Source organism: Trachemys scripta, chromosome 9 (genome assembly GCF_013100865.1).
Source record: "Trachemys scripta elegans isolate TJP31775 chromosome 9, CAS_Tse_1.0, whole genome shotgun sequence".
Classification (NCBI taxonomy): Eukaryota; Metazoa; Chordata; order Testudines; family Emydidae; genus Trachemys; species Trachemys scripta.
Genome location: NC_048306.1, coordinates 67,584,202 through 67,595,954, shown reverse-complemented (window position 1 = coordinate 67,595,954; position 11,753 = coordinate 67,584,202). Strand labels below are relative to the sequence as shown.

The window sequence follows — 11,753 nt, the reverse complement described above, 5'->3', positions numbered from 1 at the left end:
TTGTTTACCAAGTTAAAGAACAAAGTATAGACTAAGCAGTCTTTATGCACTAGAGCTTTTTAGACCCTTGTTGACAGCATGGTGAGGAAATTCCCAAAACTAGTGGCATAGATTTTTAGTGGGAGTTTGGATTAAACTTTGGTAGTTTTTAATAATGTATTATCCATTGATTTATCTATTTTCTGCCGTTAAATGGAGATTGAGAAATAGAAGCAACTGAACCAGTAGTGGAAACCCTAATGGGCAGGAGATGAAAACAGTGGCCCCTGAAACTGTTATCACATCATTATTGAAATGGAGACAGTCTTTCATTTTGACTGGATACACACACACACACACACACACACACACACACACACACACACCTTAATTGATTTGTCAACACTCCTGGGTAATTAAGAATTTGCTACTCTCCTTTTATTGATGCATCTATTGTAGGAAGGTCCACCAATGTGATGGAAAAGGGAATGTTAATGGATATCACTTACTGTTTAGTCTATTGGGGAGATGAAGCATTATGGAATGTGGAGAGATCCCGATTCAGCAGTCAGTGTGGGTAGTCAGGGTTATTCTGAAATTTGAGATGGGAAATGACTCACCATAGAACAATGTGTCTCTTTTTCTATTTTCTTGGGCATAAGTGCAATATTGCAGTGGTGTGGAATTTAAGGGAGTTAAACTAACCTTGAAATAGCTTCCAGGGTATATGGTCCTTATCAGATGCATGGGAATATTTACCCAACTCATAAGGAGATGCCCTAAAATTGTTATGTATCGTCCCACAAATGTACCTCACTAAAAAGTGCAAGTATTAACTTCAGAGTTATGCTTCGAATACTCTGCTATAGCACACTAACATCTGAGAATGTTAGTACTACTTAGCATGTCTATAGCTCATGTCATCCAGAGAGCCCAGTATAGTCAAGCATCATTTCCAGATAGGGAGGCAGAGGCCCATACTTACTTGGAGTGAGGGCAAGTGAGTAAGTGGGATGCAGCTGATGAAAGTTCTCTTAATTGCTTTAAGTGCTGCAGTCCCAAGAAAAGGACATGATGAGAATGAGCTTCTGAGGGAGTAACTGATTCACTGTAGAGTTTCTGTATCTCAGATTACTTTATAGCCATTCAGAATCATCCTGGCAGCAAGACAGAGGGATCTGCAACTCCTGCAGCAATCTAATAAATCAGATGCGTCTTAGCAGGTTTTCTCATTAGGGCAGTAACAAGAAATGCTATGGGGTAAAAACTGTGTGAGAAGAGCACAAAGATCTTGGTAACTATAATTATGACTCTATCTTCTGCACACAGCTGAGCACTGAATTCTCAAATTGCTTTTTGAGTGTGGCCAACTTTCGCACTGAATGTAAAGCAAGTCAGGTTTTCTTGTGTATTGTTTGTAATGTCCATAGCTGATAGAGAGGGCTCCTCTTGATATTTATATAAATATTCACTGTACATCTATCTTCATTTAAAAACAAAAATGAAAATCTGAGCTGTTCATAACCTTGTTGATTTGAATATGTGCTAAGAGTATGTATTTCTCTCTTCCCCCACTAGGCTCCTCAGTGGTTAGAAAGTGATTCTTGTCAGAAATGTGAACAGCCTTTCTTCTGGAATATAAAGCAGATGTGGGACACAAAGACACTAGGGTTGAGACAGGTGAGGATGTGGTTGTAAATCACTCATGGTGGTGCTGTTTGTGTAGAGAATTTGGTGTCGGTGTTCTATCTTTATACCCAACCCCTTCTTCCGCACTTCTAAACTTCAACTCCAATCCATTTTTGAAAAGGAGAAAATGAGTAGAAAGACCTAATATAAAGCAGTAGAGGTCACTGGTGTCTTCATTGCCAGCAAAGTATTGTGAATAAGGAAATCTCAACTTGGTGCTGAGAAGTTACCAAGTACAGTGAAGAAAAGCATTACATTGGGTTGTCCTGTGTGGGGATAATGGGGTTAAAAGAAAGTAAAACTTGTTTTGAGCACAAGTGTGCATGTAAGAGAGAGCTACAGTTAGTAAACACGGAATGCATGAAATGGCCTAAGAGCTTATACTGGCAAATTACTACCAAAATGTTAGCCTTAAATTGAGCATGTTGCGGTGTGCTGAAGCACTAATGGCCTTGCCCTCCTTCAGTTATGCCAGAGTGTGAATCTCTTGGAAATGTTGAAAGGAACTTTCACCTCTTAAATGTTCCAGGGGAAATCCACTCGCCCCCCTACCCACACACACACCCCTCTTGATAGTGAAGGCAAGAGTATAATGAACATCTTTCATTTGTAAGGCACTTGCCCTCAGATCTGTTGGAGAAAAGAGATGTAGAGTATATGGGTAAAATCCGGGCCCTATTGGAAGTCAATGGCAAAATTCCCTGGGGCTGGCATATAACCCAGGGATTCTTGGTCCTTGGTTACAACTGGTTCTGAAAGGTAACTATCATAGGAAGTTACATAATTTTTTTGGTCACCCCTCCTGTTGATTTGGGAGCTCTCAAGTAACACTTCATGTCTTGAAATGTCCATCTTATTTTAATTCTCCTGTGAAGCATCACTGCAGGAAATGTGGTCAAGCAGTATGTGGCAAGTGCAGCACTAAGCGGTCCAGCTACCCAATCATGGGCTTTGAGTTCCAGGTCCGTGTCTGTGACTCTTGCTTTGAGTCCATCAAAGATGAAGAGTGAGTATGCTTAAAGATCTGATGTTGTTCCATTACTGACTTTATACACTAAAGGCTGAAACTTATGGAGGAACCTAACTGGTGGCTTTAAGTTCTATGTATCTGATTGGTTACAACTCTGGCAGATGTGGCTCATCTGTATGTAATCAGCCTTTTATTAAATGCCAGAAACTACATATTATGTTTATAATCGATGTGTAAATAAGCAAATCTCTCTTATGTATCCGATACCTTCAAGTTCTGATATGCAGCCTTCTCACAGGAAAGAATATACATAAGGTACTAGCATGGAAAAAATTATTAACCTCTCTTTCACAAGGCAGCGAAGAACATTGATGACTCAGTCAGGTTAACTTGCTTGTATTACATTGGTGGTTCTTTTGGGGCTGCTTTGCACACATTTTGAAGGGAGAAGAGGGACAGCAGGCACTCACTTAATCTAGTAACCAATACAGCTGGATGAAAAGTTGACTGACTTGTTGGAAAGTAGACTTTGCAGCTGTTAAATGTTAGAAGCAAAGAACTGTATTCTTCTCTACCATGTTGCTACTTTTCTTTGTGCTGTGTTGAGGGACTTCCACAAATCAAGTGGGAGCCCAGGTAAGCATGTGTCCCTCCTGTAATTAGTGTACTCTGGGCAGAGCTTACTGATTATTTCATTGTCATGTAGGTAGGCATTGTTGTCAGGTTTGACTTACTAGCTTTTCGGAAATTTCCCTATAGATGCTTTATTTTGTATTGCTGCAATGATACCATCTGGTTTTAATGTCTAATAGATGGTTTTTATTTAAACTGTTTTCTTTTGCTAGTCGTACTTCCCTGGCAACTTTTCATGAAGGAAAACACAACATTTCCCACATGTCTATGGACATTTCTAGGGGACTAATGGTGACCTGTGGGAGTGATCGGATTGTGAAGGTAGGTTTACTCTTCTCTACAGGTTACATAACTCACTATTTTACTTTGGGTTTTACGATATTAAATAGTCTATGCCCTCAGTCAGTTAAGGAGACATTTTCTTTTGCCTTGCTAGTGGTTGCAAACACTTAATCAAGCTGGTAACTTGATGCTTTGTGGACAGCAAGAGTTAAGCCTGAGTCAAAAACTTAGTAGTATTTAATTATTGTAGTGAAGGACAAAGACTTTCTAATAATCAATCCCACTACTGTCATTTGGCCTATAGGTGAATAAGCAGGAAATCCCCATGAATTAAAAGAACTGTTTGTATAATTTGAGTAGCAGAGTCTGTAAAGCACCATACATTAAGGAGATATGGTCCCTGCTCCCAAGGAGTCTGAAATCAAAGGGTTCATTGAGCTTCAATCCCATTGAGTTTCAATGGGGAACTATTCATGTCATTGAGGTTTGAAGGACTTTCCCTAAATTATGATACAGTAGTTCATTTGTTTTGCAGATGGTCAAAGTATGAAGTTTCTATAGATAACTGAGCTCTTCAGACCCTAAGAGGGATGGAGCAGAGTTCTCTAATCAGTGATTTCCTAGAAATCCTCCAGTCTTAGTGAAACTGTTTTCAGTCTCATACTAATGTGATTAAGACATGAAATTAACTGCTATTTAGAGTCTGAGGCTTCCAAATGAGGAACTTAATCTCCGCTAGCTCTTGCTGATAGCATACATTCAGCAAAGGGGTTTGTCAGCACATGCCCAAGGACTTGCATTTTAAAATGTTTTGCTTTAATGCCCATTGTGTCACTCCATTTGAGATGACTGTAGAGGAAATTAAATATGTCTGGATGCAGTTTTGGGATTTAATTGTGAAACAGTGACCGCTTCAGGCTCACAAATATCAGTTCAAGTCTTTACTTCTCTAATAGAGTATTTCAGCACTGCATCCTGAGAAATCTGTATGTGTTCAATTGCCATGATGCAAATATCATATTAGTGTTGCCAGCTTGATATTCCACCTTCCATCTGACACTACCCAACTTCCTACTGTCTGATACCTGTCTTCATTTCCTCCTGTTCCCATGTCTCACTATGCTTTGTCTCATCGCTACTGTGGCTGGCTGGGCAGATGAGAGAGGATCTTGACAGTGCCAGTATGTTTGCCCAGTGCCTGCAGGTGTATCCTGCAGTGTCGGAAAGCATGGAACACTCCTGTAACACACATTAGACAAAGCAAGTAGAGTGCCACAAGCAGCAGTTCAGAGCACTGCTCATATAACCCTTGGTCACATGCCCTATCTCTGGCTCTACTGCAGTGATGCTCAGTTTCCTTAAGTCATAAAATCTTTTGATCATATGCTATACTGTGGTTACACTTCCTGCAGATACTAGTAATGAAACAGCCCAGTAACTTTTATACTCTTCCACAGACAGGCTTATGAAACAAAACAATTTTGGCTTTGGAAACCCTCTTCATTAGTGTTCTATAGCTCTGTAACAACGTGCTGTGCAAGGTAGAATCCTTTCTTCAAACATAGTTTGGCTATGTTGTTGGTTTGCAAGGCTAATATAATTTTTAGAAAGTGACCAAGCTTACAATAAACAGCGCTATATTTCAGTATCCTGTTGAATGCTGATTCTTTTAGGGCATCTTGTTACACATGTAGCCAAAAGAATATTAGAGTAGGTCTTATACTCTTGATTTTAATACTATATGATGTGCTGAGTAGTTCCCCACATCTTGTTTTTTCTTATAGATATGGGACATGACACCAGTAGTTGGTTGCAGCCTTGCAACCGGCTTCTCCTCACGCTGACCTAGGACCTGACAGGTTCATGCACCTTATGTACAGCAACATGCACCGAATGAATGAAATCCCTCCTAGGAATATCGTCACAAAAGCACTGATTGCTGGATCCTTTTTCTTTTGCTCTTCCAGGATGGACAGTCGCCTTAATAGAGCAAAGCTCTTCTATAGGCTTCAACGGGAATCACCTTGATGCAGAAATGCAATTTCCCAGCCTGTTGTAACATAAAATGGCTTACCTGCAACATGACACTGCGATAAAAGGATCTGTCATAACTTGGTTTACATGTAGTGTTAACAATGTGCTTTCTCTGCTGAAATATCTTGTACAGTAGCTAAAGGATTCAGTAAAATGAGTTTAGTTTTTTCAGATTTGTGCAAATAGTAAATACTTACTGTCCCTTCCAGTAAGCAGTCCCCATTGAAATCTTTGCCTGGGTGCAGCTGTTTAGGCTGCCTCCAAAAGGAGTATTGGTTATTCCTTTGGAAGAAGGAAAGACTTATTTTTTTTTTAAGCAATATTTGAATTAAGGGGCAGGTGTTCCCTCTGTCCTGAAGTGGCAGTAAGAGTAAATGCTTGACATAAGAGATCCTGATCTACTGGCTTTCTTGGAGTGTCGTCTGCAAGTTCAGTTATTGGTAAAACTACTTTAAAATGATCTGTTCTGTTCAAATAGCTTCTGAGTGTCTGTAAATAATCCCAGGCTTTTAGACATGCTGAAGCTATATTTATTCCCTCTTCTTGGCTAACATATAACTAGTGAACTTTTATAGCTGTTATTTAGTAGATAAGCTGCACATTCTCAATAGTGAAGGCAGCCCACGATATGTCACAAATCACATGCTCATATAGTATGTTTACAGTGCTGTTAAAATGGTGGGTCTCTGCAAGCCTGTTGTCTTAGCTTTAATCGCTAAAATAAAAAACCCCTCCTACGTAACTTAAATGAACTAATTTTTTATGTGGAAAAGCTTAGTTCCCCATTTATCATGAAGAAACTAAATATAGCTATAGCATTAACTTAATTACCACCTTGTCTTTGTTTTGAAGAAAAATTAATGTTAAACATTTCTAAAATTCTCTTCTGAAGCAATAACTACGAAGTTACAGAATATTTCTTGAATAGTTGGCCTAAGTGCAGATGAGGGCTGTTAATCTTAAATGCTATGTGCAGTGGTGGTCCTTGCCGTTATAAGCTGAGTGAGGAGGTCTGACGTTTTCGTGGATTGCACGATTCCAGCTGGCATTTACAGTGAACTTTTAGGGAAATATTGCCATGTACATTGGTCTGTCAAGTGCATGGTTCCATAAATATTAGGATATATGTAATGCCATAAGGTTGCCATACAAGAGCTTATTAAACAGTTTGAAAATGAAATTCATTTAACTTTATAGTGATATGCCATGGAGTCACAAAGGAGATGGGAGTTCATTGGATTTTCATAAAAACTGATATAGTGTATTATGTAGTGAGGGAAGAAGTATGTGCAGGTCAGCTCTTTTTGCTGCCATTGGAGGTGATATGTTCATTCTTGCAGAAAAATTGATGAGGTATTGGAAAGAACTGCAATGTTAGTCTTGCAGCAACAACCAAGTGGTGCTGTTGACACTGCTGAATTAAAATCATTGTCCTATACTTTTGATATGGAGCCCACTATAGCTAGTGTATGCTAATATCATGGGATAGTAATGCGTCATGATCTTACTCAGTTTGCATTTCAAAAACAATAAGATGGTAGATTTCCATGCCACTAAATACCATCTCTGGTATATTCTGGATTCACATATTTTTGGAACTGGCTTTATGACTAACCACTTTATGGGCCCTCTCCAGAAATATTTTGCTAAAGGATATTTTTTTAGCTTACTAATTCTTCACACTTCTCATAGCTTCCCTCAGAAACTGGCGTCACGCTAGTGTTTGATTGTATTATCCTCTCAAATTTGAAATCTGAATGAGTAAATGCTAATTTAGAGCTTTTGGCAAGTCTGTATTAGAAAAAGAAATACATTTGTTCAGTGATCTGAAACTGTATTGAAAAGAATATGTTGAATGTTTTACATTTGACGAGTTACATTGGTTAGTTCTGTGCTACACAATGGAAGGTTTTAGCGTGAAAACAGAAGTCTTTCCAAAACTATCATATGAAATATCATTTGTGCCAGAAAGGACCTGAAGTTAGGTAATGAGCTCATGTAAATCAGGGATGAAACTGACATTTAGGAGAGAGGAATGAAAACACGGAAGAGAAAAATGAGAATTCCCCCCTCTCCCCCCCCACAAACTTTTTTTTTTTTTTTTTTTTTTTTTTTTTGTTCCAATCGCTTGGTTTAATAGTAAAGATTAACAATAAGATCTCTGAAAACATTCTTCTCCGTGGTTGTCTCTACCCAAAAAAAATCAAGATGGGTTATATATTTACAATCCTTTTAATCAATACTTTACTTAGATTACATTGCAGCAAAAGTAAAACTTGGGGAGGTTTGGAGCCACATTGTAAGTTATATGCCTCAAAGATTTGGGGGTGAGGACACACACCACCTATTAACATGAACAGGAGCTATGTACCTGCCTTGGGAAATTAAACTATGTAGATTTGATAATGAACTGTATGATTAAATGCTAGTTGATTTAATTTCATTCTGTCCCCTATGTCAGTCTGTGCTACTGGGATAACCCCTTTCCAACAAATAAAGAGCTAGCATCAACTTCTGTGGATGTTCTCTTGGCTATCTAGCACCTCTCCCATATTTAGCATTTAACTTTTCCCTTCCCTGTGAATAATTCTCCCATCCGTGGCAATCACATTAAGGTTTTACCACTAGATAATCTATAATCTGCTACATAGCTTTTAAATTTAACAAATATATTTTCTATAACAAATATGACATTAACGTAGTTATAGCATCACTTAGATATAACAAGGTGACTATGGCTGGCAAAACATCAGTTGGTCACAAAAATAAACCTTGAGATTTAACAAACCAGTCATGCACTGAAGGATATATTGCTTGTGTAAAAAAACCAAACATATTTTTGAAGAAACATACTGTTTTGTGCAATTTAAAATACAATAACTATTCCAGTGAATTCAAATTTGCAATTGTTTAGAAGGCTTATTTTGAAGCATTACCAATTTCTTTTGTATGGCCTTTTTTCATTGGAGGAGCAAAGGGTACCATTAATGTATTTTAAGTCGTTTACCAGCTGTGTTTCTACAAAGTACTGTACCCCACATAGTTTAGAGATGCTAGATAAATCTTGCTCCTGCTTCTGATTTTTAACTTTGAATACATGTATAATAAAATTTCTTGATAGTCACTTAATTTATTCTGATGACCCATCTTCAATTGGTCTTTATTGTTGCAGGAAATATTGGTAAATAAACTACATACCGTGTTCTTGTGCTTGTGAACAGGTGGAGTAAAGCAGGATCCAGGCTTTTGGCTGGAAGGTGTCCTTTAGACCCATAGTTGGAATCAGATGATTTGTAAAGGTGCCCCATACCCAGAGACTAGCACACAGTGGCAGGATGGAGCCCGTAGCACAGGGGTCTCAAACACATGGCCCGTGGGGTTATTTTCTGCGGCCTGTGAGATCCTCGTAGGCCCCCCCGCCCTCTCCCAGTGTTTACCTAGAGCTGCTCTGGGAAGTGGACGGAACCTGGGGAAGGAGGGGCGCAGGGGTGTGTGTGGCTGTTGCTTCAGGCACCACCCCCAGCAGTTCCCATTGGCCGCGAATGGGGAACCGCGGCCAATGGAAGCTGCTGGGGGTGGTGCCTGAAGCAACAGCCACACACCCCTGCGCCCCTCCTTCCCCAGGTTCCATCCGCTTCCTTGAGTGGCGCGGAGGCAGGCAGGTAGGGAGCCTGCCCTCCCCCCAGTGCGTGTCAGGCCGGAGCCTGCCCCACCCCAAATCCCTCCTGCAGCTGAACCCCCTGCCCTGAGCCCCCTGCTGCACCCCACACCCCTGGGGGCAGGGAGGGGACAGATTTGGGGTGGGAATTTCAGGGAATGGGGGCTGGGAAGAGGTGGGGCAAGGGTGGGGTGGGGCTGGGGCTGAGGGCAGGGGGGGGCAGGTGTCAGTAAATGCAGCCCTTGGGCCAATGTACTAGTCCTCATGTGGCCCTCATGGTCATTTGAGTTTGAGACCCCTGCTGTAGCACCACTGAGCAGCTGCTAATTAACTCTAGCCTTGCTGGCCAGAAGCACCTGCACTGCAGAGTGGAGCATTTTGAGGAGAACGCAGACCTCTCCCTTCCTACCTGCTCATTTCTATTGTCCAGTTACGCCAAAGAGGATGACATCTCCTTGCCCCTAATGGAGTTGCTTCTCCCCCCATCATGCCATGCTGGGAGATCTTGCTTATTGAGTGGCTTACTGTCAAGAAAAGAGCCTTTCCAAAGGTTGAAGGAAAGTGTGCATCCCTCTTGGGCCAAGTATATTGGGGAGGGGCGAGCACTGCACTTCCATTATGTAAAATAATTGGAAATCTATTTGTAAGCAGTGTCAAACCTGTCAGATTTTAAACTCCCTTGATTTGAAAGGCGTAGAACAGTGGTCAACTTCTTCCATAGCAGGATTCCCCTTCCTTTTAGCAGTATGGGTAATAATCCCCTGACAAGTTTTTTCATGACGCCAGATTGAGAATTCTCTCCCAACAGCTTTGTGTACTGAAGCACTTGCCAGAATGGGTAGTGTTAAGGCTTGAGGCTTCTTTTGTAGTTAAAATGTAGCTGAGCTCTCTACTCTGTTATTCGGTGCATAAGATGCAATCAGACTAAGCCAGAGGACTCTACATTTTTATTTTATACTTCCTGTTGGTTCTGAGAAGAATCTTGTTAACCATGCAATATAGTACCTCTAATGTTTCATCAACAAGACTGTTACATAAAAAGACCAGTTTAGCTTATGATTTCTATTACTCTCTCCCACCCCCTCTGAAAACAATATTGATAGGTCCTGCAGCAGCTCTGGGCTGTATGTAAAAATGTCTTTGCTCTTTTTCAGTTCAATAGGGGGGAAAATGGGCTGAGAAGAGGTGGTCAGCTCCCACCTCAACCTTCCTGTAAGTTAAGTTTTAGCTAACATGATCTTATTTAATGAGACCTGCGGTAACCGCTGCAGGCTGTGCCATAAGCCAAGTCTGTGTGTCTTGTTTGTAAATGTGATCATACTTTGTATAGTACCTTGATCTGGCATTTCAGTGGTAGGCTTTCAGGTTCCACACTCACCCTATATTATTGCAAAACATATTTAGTACTTTGGTGTGTGAAATAAACCATCAGGCATAGCTTTAAAAGAAATGCACAGACTTAGAATACCTACACTCACCTCAAACAGGATCCTGAATTACAGCAACTTTCCCCTAGTGCACTAGATGGGTTATGTTCTGTCATAGCCACAACCAACCAACTTTAGAAGAGTTCTTCAAAAAAAATTATTTTTACGACTGGGCTTAAAAAAATGCTAGATTCAGACTGGCTTAGTTAATCATGAGAAGAATTTTCATGTATCTGAACTCTACAGGAAACAGCAAATCCCTGCCAACTTATACTAATGACTATAGTAGCGCTGCCCTGAAAACAATGATGAAATGCCTGCTCTTTTATTAAGTCTGTCCTCTGAGGCTTTCTTCTAGATGTGTTAGGGGAATATCAGCTGCAACAATCAATCCTAGTGAGCCCTTCGTAGGACCTGTACTGGAGGTGGCTTTATAACTGCACATATACTAGTAGTTCAGCTGATTAGCAGGGGGAAGCCCACAAGGGGTTTGGCATGGGCTGATCCCTACCAGGACCTGGATGTGCAAACTCATGTTTTTCATTCAAGTTCATCTGCAAGTATCTGCTTGAAAAGTGTGTACACAGGTATCTACACAAAATCCCAGAGAAGGTGGAGTTGAAGCCCCTCTGATGATCTGGCCCTAAATCTCATTTTTTATGGAGAACATTGAACAATAAAGTGACACTTATTTTTAGGAAACATCCTATATTGCCCTGAATATTCTTTTGAATACCTCCATTGATTTGCGCTCCTCCTAGCACATCACTGGATCAGGATCCTAGTTCGCAGCAGCTTTAAGAGATGAAACTGAAGCCACGTTTCCCCTCTGAAATATCCTAGACTACAGAATATAACCTCCAACTGTAGCCCTTTTGCCTTATTCATGATGCTGTGTATTGAACCTTTATGTTTAAAGAAGAGAGAGAGCCAGGAATGGAACCCAGATCTCTTAAATCCCTGGCCAGTGCCCTATCCCCTGCACTACCCACCTCATTCAATGAAGTGCTCAAGGGTATGGCTATACTGCAGTAAAACACCTGTGGTAGCTGACTCAGACTTGCAGGGCTTGTGCCTAAGC

General features: G+C 40.6%; 1 protein-coding gene across 1 annotated transcript in view; it reads left to right on the top strand.

The window, feature by feature from the left end:
• WDFY1 (WD repeat and FYVE domain containing 1) overlaps nucleotides 1–6,062 on the top strand; it is a 43,094-nt gene extending 37,032 nt beyond the window's left edge. Inside the window, exons 9-12 of the mRNA XM_034781052.1 lie at nucleotides 1,558–1,659; nucleotides 2,544–2,674; nucleotides 3,484–3,592; nucleotides 5,338–6,062. Of these exons, the coding sequence (XP_034636943.1) occupies nucleotides 1,558–1,659; nucleotides 2,544–2,674; nucleotides 3,484–3,592; nucleotides 5,338–5,397 (402 nt within the window). The 3' untranslated portion in view covers nucleotides 5,398–6,062. The remainder of the gene's footprint in view (nucleotides 1–1,557; nucleotides 1,660–2,543; nucleotides 2,675–3,483; nucleotides 3,593–5,337) is intronic.
• The last annotated feature ends 5,691 nt before the right edge of the window (nucleotides 6,063–11,753 follow it).